Source organism: Dryobates pubescens, chromosome 7 (genome assembly GCF_014839835.1).
Source record: "Dryobates pubescens isolate bDryPub1 chromosome 7, bDryPub1.pri, whole genome shotgun sequence".
NCBI classification, from domain to species: domain Eukaryota; kingdom Metazoa; phylum Chordata; class Aves; order Piciformes; family Picidae; genus Dryobates; species Dryobates pubescens.
Genome location: NC_071618.1, coordinates 39,438,923 through 39,456,756, shown reverse-complemented (window position 1 = coordinate 39,456,756; position 17,834 = coordinate 39,438,923). Strand labels below are relative to the sequence as shown.

The window sequence follows — 17,834 nt, the reverse complement described above, 5'->3', positions numbered from 1 at the left end:
CAGGAACAGTGACTCCACCACCTCCCTGGGCAGCACATGCCAATGGCTAACAACTCTCTCTGTGAAGAACTTTCTCCTCACCTCGAGCCTAAACTTCCCCTGGTGCAGCTTGAGACTGTGTCCTCAATCATTTGTAGCCAGGTGGGGGTTGGTCTCTTCTCCCAGGCAACCAGCACCAGAACAAGAGGACACAGTCTCAAGCTGCACCAGGGGAGGTTTAGGCTGGATGTTAGGAAGAAATTCTTCCCAGAAAGAGTGATTGGCCATTGGAATGTGCTGCCCAGGGAGGTGGTGGAGTCACCATCACTGGAGGTGTTTAGGAAGAGACTGGATGGGGTGCTTGGTGCCATGGTTTGGTTGATTAGATAGTGCCGGACGACAGGTTGGACTTGATGATCTCAAAGGTTTCTTTCAACCTGGTTAATTCTATTCTATTCTACTCTACTCTACTCTACTCTACTCTACTCTACTCTACTCTACTCTATTCTATTCTATTCTATTCTATCCTGCTCTACTCTACTCTACTCTACTCTATAATACTCTAAAGTTGCATTAATGGAAGCTGGGAACTTTTAGAGCATAGCAGCATTGAGTAATTTGTGGCATTTGTTTAGTAATACCTGTAGCTTGACATTCTCAGCATTGCAAACATCAGTCCAAACAATAGGCTTTTGAAGTAGCCAAGCAGTTTTATTCATGTTTACAAACTGGAAATCTACAGCAGTGATGTTTTGATATGTCCAAGTCATGTGAGTATGTCAGTGACTTTAACTGGTATCACCAAGTGAAACTGCCCTGGCTTTGCATCTCTTCTCCTCTTACTTTTCCCCATGAGATGGAAGTGATACAAGAGAAATGGAAAGGGAAAGCTGACTGCTTCTGTTGTTCTCTTATGCTACTAGAGGAGGACCATAATTGGTTCTTTGAATTTGGTTTGTTTCTGCAGTTGAGTTGGTTTATTTATTAGTAGGGGGAAGGGTAGTGAGCCTGGAAGTATATGTACTTATCCTGTCTAGGAAATGTTTTCTTCTAAAATAAGGTTGGATAATGTTCTGTGACCTTGTTTTATGCTTAGTGACAGCGACATTCCCATTGGTTCCTCTTCCATGTGATGTTTCCAGACATCTATTTCTATTTTTATCAATCAGGGAGTAGCTTCCAGGCTTTCAGCTGAGAATAACTCATGCCACCCCTGTGTTTGCTTTGTTTGGTACAAGGAACTGTTTACTATAATCACACTGTTGTAACCACAGGTTCATTGTTGTGAGGAGCAGGTGAGCCAGCTATGCAGTGGATTTATTTGCATTTTAATGTAATTAGATTTAATTTAATTATTTTTATTTATTCAAATTATTGTAATGTATTAACCATTTTATTTATGTAGTGAGATGAGCAAATTGAAGGACCCAGGGGAGGTTTAGACTTGAGGTGAGGAGAAAGTTCTTCACTGAGAGAGTCGTTTGCCATTGGAATGTGCTGCCCAGGGAGGTGGTGGAGTCACCATCCCTAGGGGTGTTCAAGAGGAGATTGGATGTGGCACTTGGTGCCATGGTCTAATCATGGGGTCTGTGGTGACAGGTTGGACTTGATCCTTGAGGTCTCTTCCAACCTTAGTGATACTGTGACATTTCTTAAGTTCTTATGGTCTTTATGTTATACTGGGGACTGACTATAAAATGAGCAAGACTGTGGTGACTGGTTTAGTTTTACTTAAAAGAGCTTTGGAATCTAGGCCAGTCTCCAGAATGTCATCCTTTCTGTCAAAGAAGTTACTCATTACTGCAGCTCTAGTAGATCTTGTTCTCTCCCTGAGTTGCCTGTGAGACATCCTGCTTTAGGTAAAGCACTTGTAAAAGTCTGTCAGAGCAGTGAGAGCTGTCCATTTCAGACATACAATGTGGTAGCTGGCATACATTTGTGTTGAGGCATACAGGTCCTGCTACAGATAAAAAGAAGAAGCTTGGATACCCTTCTGAGGATTAAAAAATGGTAAATCACAGAATCACCAAGGTTGGAAGAGCCCTCGAAGATCATCAAGTCCAACCTGTCACCACAGACTTCATGACTAGACCATGGCACCAAGTGCCACATCCAGTCCCCTCTTGATCACCTCCAGGGACGGTGACTCCACCACCTCCCTGGGCAGCACATTCCAATCACGAACGACTCTCTCAGTGAAGAACTTTCTCCTCACTTTGAGTCTAAACCTCCCTTGGTGCAGCTTGAGACTGTGTCCTCTTGTTCTGGTGCTGGGTGCCTGGGAGAAGAGACCAACCCCTTCCTGGCTACAACCCCCTTTCAGGTAGTTGTAGAGGGCAATCAGGTCATCCCTGAGCCTCCTCTTCTCCAGGCTAAGCAACCCCAGCTCCCTCAGCCTCCCCTCATAGGGCTTATGCTCAAGGCCTCTCCCCAGCCTCGTTGCCCTTCTGGCAACGTGTCTCTGGACACGTTCAAGTGTCTCAATGTCCTTCTTAAACTGAGGGGCCCAGAACTGGACACAGGACTCAAGGTGTGGCCTAACCAATGCAGAGTACAGGGGCACAATGGCTTCCCTGCTCCTGCTGGCCACACTATTCCTGCAGGCCAGGATGCCATTGGCCCTCTTGGCCACCTGGGCACACTGCTGGCTCATGTTTAGGCAGCTGTCAATCAGTACCCCCAGGTCCCTCTCTGTTTGGGAGCTGGGCAGCCACTCTGTTGTGTGAGTCAGTGCAATAACAATTATTTTCTTTCTTCTGCTGTTAAATTCGATATTCAGTCCTTAAGCCAGGTAATGCTTTTTTTTTCATTTGTTTGTTTGTTTCCCCCCCAGATCTATCTTCCCTATCCATCCATCCTTCAGAATAGTTGTCCTAGCAGAACCTCCTGTCATTGGGAGCAGTACCCAACAATGGCTGGGTCCAGAGTTTCTGACGCTGTTTCTCTTTCACAACGTCCGAACTTTAAGCAAGAAAGAAGAGACTGAAGTTATTAAAAAAATGGTTAGTATGTTCAATATTTTAAGCACTTTCTTACTAACTTACTTACTTACTTGCTGAATGTGATCATTTACTACATTAAAAAACATTTTGCTGTGTCAATGTAGCATAAATGAGTCTTCATTGTCATAGTATCATAGTATCAGTCAGGGTTGGAAGGGACCACAAGGATCATCTAGTTCCAACCCCCCTGCCATGGCCAGGGACACCCCACACTAGATCAGGCTGGCCAGAGCCTCATCCAGCCTGGGCTTAAACACCTCCAAGGACAGCGCCCCAACCACCTCCCTGGACAACCCATTCCAGGGCTTCACCACTCTCTCGGTGAAGAACTTCCTCCCCACCTCCAGCCTGAATCTCCCCACCTCCAGCTTCATTCCATTCCCCCTAGTCCTATCACTCCCTGAGAGCCTGAGAAGTCCCTCCCCAGCCTTCTTGGAGGCCCCCTTCAGATACTGGAAGGCGACAATGAGGTCAGCTGGGGAGCCTTCTCTTCTCCAGACTGAACAGCCCCAACTCCTTCAGTCTGTCCTCATAGGAGCGGTGCTCCAGCCCTCTGCTCATCCTTGTGGCCCTTGTCAAAGCTTACCAAAGCAGCATATCTCCTTATAAGGAGAGACTGGCTGAGCTGGGTCTCTTTAGCTTGGAGAAGAGGAGACTAAGGGGATAATCTCATTAATGTTTATAAACATGTAAAAGGTGAGTGCTGAGAGGATGGAGTCAGGCTCTTCTTGGCGATGCCCAATGAGAGGATGAGGGACAATGGGTAGAAGTTGAGGCATAGGAAGTTCCATGGAAACATGAGGAAAAAATGTTTCACTGTGAGGGTGACAGAACACTGGAACAGGCTGCCCTGGGCAGCTGTGGGGGCTCCCTTTCTGGATATATTCAAAACCCACCTGGATGCATTCCTGTGTGATCCGGTATTGGGGATCCTGCTCTGGACTAGATGATCTTTGGAGGTCCCTTCGGTGATTCTGTTTATCTTTTGATGTATTGTTATAATTTAACATTCTTAACATGGTATTAAATTATGCTGCTACAGAAAGATGTGCTTTGTGAAAGCCATATTCATTTTGGGTTGACATAAAGCAGCTGCAGCATCTGTTTGCCCATTGCATCTGGATGTAGCTGTGTATGGAACTTGCATATCTTGCAGTAGGATTAATACTGTTTTTCTTTCAAGCAGATTCCCAATGTGCCCAGTGTTGCTGTGGAGCAGTTGTTGTCACTAGCACACAAGCTTCGGGACACAAATGACACCACTGTGAGCCTTGTGTTTTGTTTTAATGTTTACTTTCTCCTCCTGTGACTGTTTGTTTTACCAATGGCTGGGTGAAGCATGCTGAGCTATAATGTTATTACAAAAGTTGCCTAATTGGAAAACCAGCTCCAGAAAATTATTGCTGGTAATTACCCCATGCTGTTCCATATCCTCATGGACGATCTGGATGAGGGCATTGAGTCCATCATCAGTAAATTAGCAGATGACACCAAGCTGGGGGAAGGAGTTGATCTGTTAGAGGGTAGGAGAGCTCTGCAGAGGGACCTGGACAGGCTGGACAGATGGGCAGAGTCCAATGGCGTGAGGGTTAACATATCTAAGTGCTGGGTTCTACACATTGGCCACAACAACCCCATGCAGTGCTACAGGCTGGGGTCAGAGTGGTTGGAGAGTGGCCAGGCAGAAAGGGACCTGGGGGTGCTGATTGACAGCCACCTAAACATGAGCCAGCAGTGGCTGGGGAATAGTGGTTGACAGTAGGCTGAACATGAGCCTGCAGTGTGCCCAGTTGGCTAAGAAGGCCAATGGCATCCTGGCCTGGATCAGGAATAGTGTGGTAATAATGAGCAGGGAAGTCATTGTGCCCCTGTACTCAGCACTGGTTAGGCCACACCTCGAGTCCTGTGTCCAGTCCTGGGCCCCTCAGTTCAGGAAAGATGTTGAGTTGCTGGAAGGTGTCCAGAGAAGGGCAACAAAGCTGGGGAGGGGTTTGGAGCACAAGCCCTCTTGAGGAGAGGCTGAGGGAGCTGGGGTTGCTTAGCCTGGAGGCTCAGAGGAAACCTTCTTGCTCTCTACAACTCCCTGAAGGGAGGTTGTAGCCAGGTGGGGGTTGGTCTCTCTTCCCAGGCAACCAGCACCAGAACAAGAGGACACAGTCTCAAACTGTGCCAGGGGAGGTTTAGGCTGGATGTTAGGAAGAAATTCTTCACAGAAGGAGTGATTTGCCATTGGAATGTGCTGCCCAGGGAGGTCGTGGAGTCACCATTCTTGGAGGGGTTCAAAAATGGATTGGACATGGCACTTGAAGCCATGGTTTAGTAGTCATGAGGTGTTAGGTGACAGGTTGGACTTGATCTTCTATGAGACCTTTTCCAACCTTACTGATTTTATGATTCTATGAATATGTACAAAATATCCAGTGTTTACAATATTATAGAGATATTTACAATTAGCAAATGATACAAAAACACCCCTGATCCAAAAGACCAGGGAAGCTGCTCCATGCACATCCCCCCCCCCCCCCCCCCCCCCAAACCTCCCAAACAACCTTGTACCGGAACCAGAGAGATAAAGTAGCTGGGAGAAAGCAGTGGGTTAGGATAGGATAGGATAGGATAGGATAGGATAGGATAGGATAGGATGGGATGGGATGGGATAGGATAGGATAGGATAGGATAGGATAGGATAGGATAGGATAGGATAGGATAGGATAGGATGGAATAGAATGGAATGGAATGGAATGGAATGGAATAGACCAGGTCGGACGAGACCTTCAAGATCATCGTGTCCAACCCATCATCCAGCACCACCTAATCAACTAAACCATGCAACCAAGCACCCTATCAAGTCTCCTCCTGAACACCTCCAATGATGGTGACTCCACCACCTCCCTGGGCAGCCCATTCCAATGGCCAATCACTCTCTCTGTGTAGAACTTCTTCCTAACCTCCAGCCTAAACCTCCCCTGGTGCAGCCTGAGACTGTGTGCTCTTGTTCTGCTGCTGGTTGCCTGGGAGAAGAGACCAATCCCCAGCTGGCTACAACCTCTCTTAAGGTAGTCGTAGAGAGCAATCAGGTCACCCCTGAGTCTCCTCTTCTCCAGGCTAAGCAACCCCAGCTCCTTATCTCAAGGTCAGCCAAAAGTGTTATCTTCTCCCAGAACAGCCAAGATCAGAGGAGAAGAGACAAGGAATGAAAAGGGAAGTGAAATGTGAAGAATTATGTTACAGCTTCCCTTATCCCAGACTTTCGTCCAGTGAATTTCAGAATCATCTTTTGTTTTCCTTTTTACACCCAGTAGTGATTTATTTATGTTTTTCTACTTTTCTGCTCGAAATCTGCAGCTAAATTTTGAGGGCATAGCCTAAAACTACCACATGTGTGGAAATGTTGTTTTCATTACTTTGTGTCAGTGATTGGAACTTCGATAGCTGAAATGTTTGGGGCTTTTCTGGGCAGCGGGAGCTACCTAGCTGTTGGACACGATGATCTTGAAGGACTCTTCCAACCTGGTTTGTTCTATTCTATTCTAAAATGCCAAAGGGCAGCAGCAAATACTCAGAAAAGGAAAAAAATTCCAGGCCTTCTGGCTGTGTTGCTTCTACAGGCTGTTCTATTAAAGCAGCCTTGTCAAGGCAAATAAGTTCTGCTGACAGAGTAACCACAAAATTCTTTAAAGAGATGCAGTCAAATCAGGGTGAAAAAAAGAAGAAAGAAATTATTGCTATGGCAACTAAAGCACTGGATGGTTTTGATGTAACTGAAATGTAAAACATTTGAAACGGAATCCAACAGTTTAACTGGTCCACAAGTGTAATCTGTTCTCCATGGTTGTTGTGATGGGTAATGGGTTTTGCATTATTGCTGTTTAAGGAGCTGTTAGACTCTTCTGAACTTAAGAAAAAATAAGTAAAAAGAATGACTTTTAGGTACACTGTTGGGACAGCATTGTTGTTTGTATCTATTTAGTATCTACACCTAATATATAAATGTATTGGTCTTATGATAGAATAGAATACAATTAAATAGGTTGGAAAAGACCTTCAAGATCATCGAGTCCAACCTATCACCCAACACCATCGAATCAACTAAACCATGGCACCAAGCTCCCCATCCAGTCTCTTCCTAAACACCTCCAGTGATGGTGACTCCACCACCTCCCCAGGCAGCACATTCCAATGGCCAATCACTCTTTCTGTGAGGAACTTCTTCCTAACATCCAGCCTAAAACTCCCATGGTGTAGCTTGAGACTGTCCTCTTGTTCTGGTGCTGGTTGCCTGGGAGAAGAGACCAACCCCCACCTGGCTACAACTTCCCTTCAGGTAGTTGTAGACAGCAAGAAAGTCTCCCCTGAGCCTCCTCTCTGCAGGCTAAGCAACCCCACCTCCCTCAGCCTCTTCTCATAGGGCTTATGCTCCAAACCCCTCCCCAGCTTTGTTGCCCTTCTCTGGACACATTCCAGCAACTCCACATCTTTCCTAAACTGAGGGGCCCAGAACTGGACACAGTCCTCAAGGTGTGGCCTAACCAGTGCTGAGTACAGGGGCAGAATGCCTACGCTGCTCCTGCTGGCCGCTCTAGTCCTGATGCAGTCCAGGATGCCATTGGCCTTCTTGGCCACCTGGGCACACTGCTGGCTCGTGTTTTGACATGCTTGGAGGCATACTGTGCTTAAACAGAGCTTTACAAAAATCCTTTCCAAAATACGTGGATGCCTATAGCATTGTGAAATTACCTAAATGAGGTATATGATGTTGGATGGGAAGTGAGTCACAGCACGGATCGAGGGAAGATTCTTGTAGATCAGCAGTGACGTGAGACATGTTGGGAACAGCACACCTGTGCAGAGGACTGAAATGTGTGCTGTGGGTATGTCAGGATATATAGAGAGTTGCCTAAGTAAGTAAGCCTTTGCCAGAGATCATTCTGAAACATTAGCCATTGTTTAAAGTGATGTTTCTAACAGAAGAATACCTGTAGACTATTCAGCCTGTGGGCATTGCCTGCAGCATTGTAATTGTTTGCTTTGTTTACAAGAGAATCTAGTGACCACAGTCAAGATCCTGTTGAACTAGAGGCCTTATAGATATATATAAGACTGTCACTAGCCTAGGTTTGAGTTTACCGCTGTACAATATAAAATACTACCAAAAAACCCCACAAAGTCACAAAAAAAGGGGAAATTTTCACCTGTGGTGCTCTCCTCTATGCTTACTTATTTTAGTGATGCTGTATGTTAGGCAGACTTTAGAATGCCACTTTACTTAGAGATTGTTTTTATCAAGGTGGCATGACACAATGTATGAAATGATTACCTCAGTTGATATGGCCCAGCTGCAGTTCTCCATCAGTGCAGTCCTATAGCTGTGACTTAGGAGGACTGCTTATCTGCCAAGACTTACTCTACCTGGGAATGTTTCAGCTGTTTAAGATGCTCTTGGAAATAGAATATAATCTTTGAAAGGCAGCAAGAGTTCTGGCTAGTGAGCAGTAATAACAAAGACAGAGAACTCATCCTCTCTCTTGTCCATGTTTCACACATGATTGAGTAGTTCTTGTTGAAATGCCATCAGAGTGTCCATAATGCTGAGTGGTAAGCTACAGTGGTTCAGAAGGTGCTTCACAGTCATCCCTGAATGAAAACAGGAGGAGCAGGAGTAATAATCTTCTTATTGCTTAGATCTGTGCTAAAGAGCTGTGGCAAAAAGCTTTACTTCTCAGCATTTGAGGGAAGTGGTGTACAATGTCATAGAACTGTTTGGTTTAAAAGAAATAATTGATGTCTGCTCATCAAAAATGGAATGGGATGGGATAGGGTAGGGTAGGGTAGGATAGGGTAGGGTAGGGTAGGGTAGGGTAGGGTAGGGTAGGGTAGGGTAGGGTAGGGTAGGGTAGGGTAATCCAGGTTGGAAGAGACCTTTGAGATCATCGAGTCCAACCTATCATCCAACACTATCTAATCAACTAAACCAATGCAGTTTTCCAGGTGACAGAAGTGATGTTAAGACATTTCTCATGTTCAAAAAATTATCAAGGGGGGAAAAAAAGCTCTGAAAGTGAAGAAGTGTTGCTTTTCTCTGTGTATTTTTCCCCCTTGCCTTAAATGGCAAATTGCAGGTTTGTTTCTTTCCCAATTGAAACAGCATCATATATTAAGAGAATGGTAACGCAGTTAGAAATCCCTTTGTATCAACCAACCCAAAACATTCTGAAATGATCTCATTAAAATACTTCACTTGACCTGGGCAAAGCATGACGTGAGTTATCAGATCACACTTATTGTTGTGTGTTTCCTGCTAAAATAAGGAACTTATTTGTATTAGATACCTTCATCCGGGAGATATAATTACGGCACGATTTCGTTCTCAGTCTTCCTATCTCTCTTTAAATCCACGGCCATTTGCTTTGGGGTTCTGTTTGTGTCTTTCTTACATTTTGCTCTATTTGGTTGAGGTCTGCCTTCCCAGGCATTGAATCTTTTTTGTAACTCTTTGCTGAATCATGTCCAGTTCTTGGCATTTTAACATGTGGACAGCAGAGAAGGACACAGTGTTCCAGCAGCAGCCTGCAGAGGAGGCGTGTGCAGAGGTGATACAATCTCCTTACTGCTGCCCAATGTTTTCTTGTTTATATGTCCAAGAGTGCTGCCAGGCCCTTTTGCCAGAGCATTACATGTGGAGCTCATGCTCCCTTCGTGAAGGGAAGATGAGTTTCTGGGACATTGACTCTTTTACAGTGGATAACCTCCTTATGATGTTAATATTGTTTTATGTTAGGTTTTATATAGTGAATAAAATTCAGTTATCAGCACACTGGTCTTCCTGTTGCTTATCAAGTGAATTTGGAAAGCTAATCTTTTGATGACATCATGATTTCCATAGCACTGAATTACTGCAACAAATACAGAATCATAAACCTGCAGATTAAAAAGCACAAAGTCCTATAAGAGGCAGAAAATAGAATAGAATAGAATAGAATAGAATAGAATGGAATAGAATAGAATAGAATAGAATAGAATAGAATAGAATAGAATAGAATAGAATAGAATAGAATAAACCAGGTTGGAAAAGAGCTTCAAGATCATCGAGCCCAACCTATCACCCAATGCTATCTAATTAACTAAACCATGGCACCAAGCAGCCCATCCAGTCTCTTCCTAAACACCTCCAGTGATGGTGACTCCACCACCTCCCCAGGCAGCACATTCCAATGGCCAATCACTCTTTCTGTGAGGAACTTCTTCCTAACATCCAGCCTAAAACTCCCATGGTGTAGTTTGAGACTGTGTCCTCTTGTTCTGGTGCTGGTTGCCTGGGAGAAGAGACCAACCCCCACCTGGCTACAACCTCCCTTCGGGTAGCTGTAGACAGCAATAAGGTCTCCTCTGAGCCTCCTCTTCTCCAGGCAACCCCAGCTCCCTCAGCCTCTCTTCATGGGGCTTGTGCTCCAAACCCCTCCCCAGCTTTTGTTGCCTTTCTCTGGACACCTTCCAGCAACTCAACATCTTTCCAAAACTGGGCACAGGACTCAAGGGATGGCCTAACCAGTGCTGAATACAGGGGCAGAATGCCTTCCCTGATCCTGCTGGCCACACTATTCCTGATGCAGTCCAGGATGCCATTGGCCTTCTTGGCCACCTGGGCAAACTGCTGGCTCATGTTCAGTCAGCTGTCAACCAGTACCCCCAGGTCCCTTTCTGCCTGGCTGCTCTTCAGCCACTCTGACCCCAGCCTGTAGCACTGCATGGGTTTATTGTGGCCAATGTGTAGAACCTGGCACTTAGATGTGTTAAATCCCATGCCCTTGGACTCTGCCCATCTGTGCAGCCTGTCTAGGTCCCTCTGCAGAGCTCTCCTTCCCTCTATGTTAGCCATAGCTTATTTGATTAGGTGGTGCTGGGTGATAGGTTGGACTCAGTCTTTTCCAACCTGGTTAATTCTATTCTATTCTAAAAGTTGAAATAATTCCTTCTGGATTACTTTTTTTTGTCTTGATTTGTTTGATTGAAAGTCTGAGATCCAGTCCCAGAGATAAACAATTAAACTACCTGATGTCTTTCTGCAGGCACAATCACTGGCTTCATCTTTATCTACTCGACAACTGTTGCGAATTTGTCGTCGGCTGTCACAACATCCAGATGAAAGCCTTTGCTATGCTGTTAATAAAGCCTGCCTCTCCAGGTAGAAGTGCTGGTTTGGGTGGAAATCAGAATCACTCAGGGTTGGAAGGGACCACAAGGATCATCTAGTTCCAACCCCACTGCCATGGGCAGGGACACCCCACACTAGATCAGCCTGGCCAGAGCCTCATCCAGCCTGCTCTTAAACACCTCCAAGGATGGGGCCTCAACCACCTCCCTGGACAACCCATTCCAGGGCTTCACCACTCTCATGGGGAAGAACTTCTTCCTCACATCCAGTCTGAAGTTCAAGAGTTCCTTGCTCAGTTGTTAAGATGCAAGATAGCTGTTAATGCATTTTAGTAGATTATACATTGGCTGTCTTGCTCCTTAAAGTCTGTATTGGTTTTAGATGTATTTGATGATTTTTGAGGCCTTTTCCAACCTTATTGATTCTATGATTCTCTGATTCTATTTCTGTGGTATTCTCAAACCCAGGTGGTCAGTGGAAATGATTTTGTGCTCTTTTCTCATTTTTATGCCCATATTTGGCTGTATTATATAAATTGGGTCCATTTTCAGCATTACCTCATTGTCTCAAAACACTCAAATTATAACTTATATGAATGTAAATGATATTAATGTCTAGTATGACTGGATATTAGATGAAATGCTTGCTTTCAGTTCTAAAAGCTGCATCTTGAAAAGTTACAAACTATTTGGAGCACTGAAATGGCCTAGTTCTGGACAACTCAGAGTTCACTTTTTGTGTATGGATCCTGAGGTCCAAGTGAACTGAGTCAGGAGAAAAGTTATTTCCCAAAACCCCGTTGTTTCTATTGTAGCTCTTACTGGCAGTGGAATTAGGACATTACACATTTCCAGTCCTAATCCATCCTATTTCACAGCCCTGTTGCAATACTTGTTTACACTAAAGCCTTTTAAAAGGAGCCTGCCACAGGTGTAGTTTACTGCCTATGGAAAAAGCTCAGTTTCTCTCCTTTGGCATGGATGCACTGTTGAAGACTGTTTGGAGTATGAAAGGAACAGACATGCAGGGTTTGGAGTTCCAAGTAAAGTTTCATACTGACTGTAGATTGCAGAAAATACTGAACAGTTGTGGGGTTTGTTTGGTTGTTTAATCCCTTAAAATACAACCTCCCTATTATTTTTCTTCCTTAGGTTTTTGCCAAACCTTGCTAAATCAGCTCTACAGAAGCATCTGCAGGACTCTGGTATTGAGACAAGTGCAGATGACGCGAAGAAACAAGATGAAAAGGATTACACATGTAAGCTTCTGCCATCTTTTGCCCTGTTCTTCATAAATGTTACTCAGAGTTCAGCACATAAATGTGTTTTAATTACCCTCAGAAAAAAAGTGCAGTTTGCTCCAGTTATAGTCCTTTGACTTTGATCTACTAAGAACACAGTGTGGCTCTCAGTATGTTATGTTGACTACTGTATTCCCAGCCCATAATGTTCTTCATCATGTTTAAGTTTTTCCATGGAACTGGGGTTGCTTAGCCTGGAGAAGAGGAGGCTCAGGGGAGACCTTTTTGCTCTCTACAACTACCTGAAGGGAGGTTGTAGCCAGGTGGGGGTTGGTCTCTTCTCCCAGGCAACCAGCACCAGAACAAGAGGACAGTCTCAAGCTACACCATGGGAGTTTTAGGCTGGATGTTAGGAAGAAGTTCCTCACAGAAAGAGTGATTGGCCATTGGAATGTGCTGCCTGGGGAGGTGGTGGAGTCACCATCACTGGAGGTGTTTAGGAAGAGACTGGATGGGCTGCTTGGTGCCATGGTTTAGTTAATTAGATAGCATTGGGTGATAGGTTGGGCTCGATGATCTTGAAGCTCTTTTCCAACCTGGTTTATTCTATTCTATTCTATTCTATTCTATTCTATTCTATTCTATTCTATTCTATTCTTGGAATCTGGGGTTTTTTTCCTCCTTTGTTTTTTTCCTCCCTGATAACTACTCTTCTGTACAATCACAGTCTTCAGTCTCAGTTTGATCTTAATATTTCTTTGTCCTGTTTTATGCCATCACTTTTTTCTCTCCATGGTTAAAATCACCTTTTTTTTTTCCTCTTTTAAAAGCCTTGGATTATGTTCTGTGCCAGAATGCAAGCAAACTTCTTTATTAGCTTCCCTTCTTTAAATTGCTGTGGTTGTTAGGTGTCGTCGTTATTATGCAGGTCTTTTTTTCTTTACTTCACTCAACTTGTACTCATTTGCTCAAAGGATGCTGTAAGTAATGGATTTGCTTGTTTCCTGAAAAATGTCTAGGTGAAATAAAGGATGGGATTCTGAAGATAGGGTCTGTGACAATGCCAATTTATAACTCCACTGAGAAAATGAAAGTGCCTGATGTTTTGTTCTATGAAAATGCACAAGTAAGTACAAATCTCTGGCTGCTGAGGTACAAGAAGTTTGTTAAATGTGCATGCTCACAATAGATTAAATAATGTCCTAAGTGAATGTGGTGGTTTGAGCCTCAACTGGGACTTAAGAGCTCAGATGGGGGCAAGGCTGAGAATCCCTGCACCCCGCGCCCCCCTCCTCATTCCCAATAGAGAGGAGAAAAAAGAAAGGGAAGAAGCAAATCCACCAAGAAATAATGTGGAGCCGGCTTGGAAGTAGAGAAGTAAAGAATTTTCTTTAGTATACATATATATGTATGTAATAATAACAGGTAGGGTTCACAAGGGTAGGGAACAAGGCTGGATGGGAGAAAAAATAAGAATACAAAAGCAGTCTCTTTGAAGAGGTGTGGAGGTAGCAGGGAGAAGGATCAGGCCTGACCACGTGGGAGTGAAGCAGGAAGCCACCAGCAGTCCTCATCCAAGCAAAGGCAGAGGCCTAGAGAAAACTAATGGCTGCAGTATCCTCCTTTTTATAGCCTTACTGGACAAGGAGGGGGAGTGGAACAGACCAATTTAGTTTCCCAGGGGGAAAACCCCCTGCAGGGAGGGCAGTGCTCTCACAAGCCCTCCCTGCCCTGCTTCCAGGATGGGCATAACCCATCACAGTGAATTTTAAAGATAGGTTTGTTTAGGCTAAATTTTTTTTCACAGGAATTGGTGATCATTTCAGATGTGTCTTCCCCATCCCTTTGTAAAGAGATGATTACAATCCTGTAGAACATTCACAAACCATGAGTAAGCAGCAACTGAAACAGAATTTTTTAGAACTATTTGGTCAGATGTTGAGTGATTTTAGTTTTCTCTCTTGCTGCTGCTGTACTGAGCCAGTTCTAGTCTGAGACTGTTTAACAGGCTTGTCAAATGGAGTTGTACTTGCCTTTTAGCTGAATGGACACTGAATGTGTTTGAAAAGCAAGGGGAAGTGCAATCAGTTAAATGGTTATTAGTTAATGGCTTACACATTCTTTTAATGAGCTTATTAATTAGTCATTAGTGTTAATTAGCTTGTAGTAAGAGTAATTAGTGAACACAAGGAAAAAAGAAGGGCTTGGTGACTGTGCTTTTTTGGGTTTTGTTTCCCTCCACCCCTTTGGTAGAGGTAGATGTACTGCAGCTTGCTTCTCCATCTAGCCTGGAAGCCTCAAAACTGTCACACAAGAATATCCTTAGGAAGAAAATTACCCTCTGACTTGCCTTTACAATATTTTACCTCTGAAAGGCACCAGTAATAGTGTGATCTTTTGATATAGTTGTCTTTTAGGAGCCTGGTGTGGATTTGCTTCCTTCTCCTTTCCTGTTCTTTTTCCTCCTCCCTTGCTTGCAGTTTCTTCACAGAAAGACTATTCTGCATGGGTATCACCTCCTGAAGGTGATGACAGGCCATGCAAAGGGAACAGATGATTCACTTCTTCATCTTCCCCTCTAAAATTTCATGTGAGATTACTTTGTGTTGCCATTATGGTAAAGCACTTCATTTGGCTCTGTTGGAAATGAAATCCTGGCTTACAGGATGTAAGTCCTTACTAGGACTTACATCTGCATTGTTTTTTCCACCTTCTTGCTTATAGCTTGGGAAAACTATACACCACCTGTGTTCAGATAGTGGGCATCAGCTTCATTTAGGCAATGTCTGTTGAAAATGCTGCAGAGATTGACTTGTTCTGTATCTGCCCCTGGTAGTTAATGCACTCTGCATGCTGGAGGAAACAAGAATGAAAGAGCAGTCAGGAGAGAAATTCCCATTTCTGAAATAATTCTGCCCTTGTTTTCTGTATTGCTGGTTTGTAGTTCAGTCATTCAAGTGCTGTAATGACTGCTTAGCAAAACCTGCAGGAGAGCAAATCTGACAGATGAGTCTAGTGCAATATGTCCTCTCCATTACCTAAAAACTACAGATAGAGGAAAAAACCCACATCCTCAGCCCTTCCCAGTGCTGCATGATGCAAGGAAGTACCCAGTTTTGCCCTCTGTGTGTTTGGCCTTGACACATTCCATGTTGCCCTGGAATTTGGCGTTGCTGTGGAACATTGCTGTCGGTCCACAACTGGCACAGGGTTGGAAATAATTTTCAGTTGGTATGCCAAATGCCACTTTCAGGCCAAGCTTTAGGGAGCACAGATTTGTAAAGATGACATGGTACTTATGTGTCTACTTACAAGTCCTCTATGTAAATAACTCATCTGAAATGTCTGTGTGCATCTTAATACAAGGATAGTTTAGGTCCTGGTACCAGGAAAAAAAAAGCAACCCCAAGGTTCAGTACATAGTTTCTCACGTGGGAAAGCATCAAAGGGGAGTATTCATGCCTTAGAAATAGAATAATGCAATCAGTGTTCATGGTAAAACTGATTCCCTAGAATTTATACTGTGTCTAGTCAAAGTTATTCTCATCAGTTATAAATTTCCACTCTATGTGCCTGCCAGAAAATGTAGTGATTTGCCTTGAAGTCAGTCCTCTGCTTAAATTGTGTGGTGAGTGTTCAGTAGTCTTTTGACATGCCTGGTTAGGATTTTGTGGTATTAAGCTGTGTTTACAAGCGTGTCTTCCCCCACCCCCAGCCGCTGAAGAGATTTGGAAACCTAAGAAACATCTTTCACACAGTTAGAAACAGCATTTCTGTGCTCAGAAGTTACAGGCAAGCTACTGATTAAAAATTGTTTTAAAGTCAAGCACTGGAGATGATAATATGTAAAAAAAAAAAAGTATATGTTTATCTGAAGACAGCCACTCATTTCTCTAAGTAGGCTGTCTGACCTACTTACAGATGACCTATTTTCCTAGATACAGTGGAGAAATATACATGACTGTGGCAAGTAAAGTAGCCTGCATTGCCACACTACCCTTAAACCCTTCCAATCCTTTTAGACAAGTTTTGTGTGAGGAGCAAGATGGGGTTAAATGATACACAGGATGTTCTACCTTTTATGATACTGGATGTATGTAAAATCCACCTTGAGCATTTTGGCTGTGCTTCAGGAACTCTCCTCTCCTATGAGGACAGACTGAAGGAGTTGGGGCTGTTCAGTCTGGAGAAGAGAAGGCTCCCAGGTGACCTCATTGTGGCCTTCCAGTATCTGAAGGGGGCCTACAAGAAGGCTGGGGAGGGACTTCTCAGGCTCTCAGTTAGTGATAGGACTAGGGGGAATGGAATGAAGCTGGAGGTGGGGAGATTCAGGCTGGAGGTGAGGAGGAAGTTCTTCCCCATGAGAGTGGTGAAGCCCTGGAATGGGTTGTCCAGGGAGGTGGTTGAGGCCCCATCCCTGGAGGTGTTTAAGAGCAGACTGGATGAGGCTCTGGCCAGCCTGATGTAGTGTGGGGTGTCCCTGGCCATGGCAGGGGGGTTGGAACTAGATGATCCTTATGGTCCCTTCCAACCCTGACTGATACTATGATACACCATAAACACTTTCAGACTCAAGCTTGTGTTTTCTTATCTTTGCTTTCCTTGAAAGTAAAGTTTGATTAGCACAGAAAAATGTATTTGCCACTAAGCTAGGCCTGGTGTTTAATATGTAATAAAATAAAGGTGTATTATTTACATAGCTGTGCCAGCTGCCTTTCATTCCCTCTATTGGGTTTCTGTAAACTTCTACCAGGATACATTTTTTGCTTCCTCCCAGTACAATTGCTGGAAAATTGTGATACAGTTGTTATTGAAAGCTCTTACACTCTGACTGACAAGCATTCAGCTAGCCTAAAAGGAAATGCATTTGGAGTGATTATGGAGAATTAAATATATTTAGGGAAGTCAGGCACCCAGTATCAGTTGGAGCAGAGGAAATACGTAAGGAGAGGTAATGGTTTTTTGTTTCATTGTTTTGGCCACTGGGTACTTTGCTTCTGCTATCATTGGCTGAGAGAATCTTGCTAGGAAATAAATAAGTATAAAGCTCAAAAAACAGTTGGCCTCAAATCCTGAATGTAAAGTTCCTGCTGCACTGCTATCATTAGTGAATGTATAATCTTGAGAGTGTGAAAACAGAGGTGAAAATGATGGCTTTGTTTCTTTAGCACATGATGGTAATGGAAGATATGCTAAAGGACTTTCTACTGGGAGAACATCTTCTTTTGGTTGGCAATCAGGTGAGTTAAACATCTCTTACCATGGAAGACACTCATTATTTAATAGTAAGCGTTTGGTTGGCTTCATTGAAATGGTATTAATTTGTACTGCTGAGGTATTTGACTCATTTTTTGATTCTCTATCTACTGTGTCTTTTGGTTTATGGACACTTACCTGTGGAAAATGTAAATGCATTTTTATTTTATTCTTTTTTTAGCATTGCTATAAGAGTAGAAAGTCA

The 17,834-nt window shown here is 43.8% G+C and overlaps 1 protein-coding gene across 1 annotated transcript in view; it reads left to right on the top strand.

Moving 5' to 3' along the window:
* VWA8 (von Willebrand factor A domain containing 8) overlaps window positions 1–17,834 on the top strand; it is a 244,047-nt gene that overhangs the window by 85,845 nt on the left and 140,368 nt on the right. Inside the window, exons 15-20 of the mRNA XM_054163092.1 lie at window positions 2,813–2,981; window positions 4,168–4,245; window positions 11,048–11,163; window positions 12,285–12,391; window positions 13,393–13,499; window positions 17,542–17,613. Of these exons, the coding sequence (XP_054019067.1) occupies window positions 2,813–2,981; window positions 4,168–4,245; window positions 11,048–11,163; window positions 12,285–12,391; window positions 13,393–13,499; window positions 17,542–17,613 (649 nt within the window). The remainder of the gene's footprint in view (window positions 1–2,812; window positions 2,982–4,167; window positions 4,246–11,047; window positions 11,164–12,284; window positions 12,392–13,392; window positions 13,500–17,541; window positions 17,614–17,834) is intronic.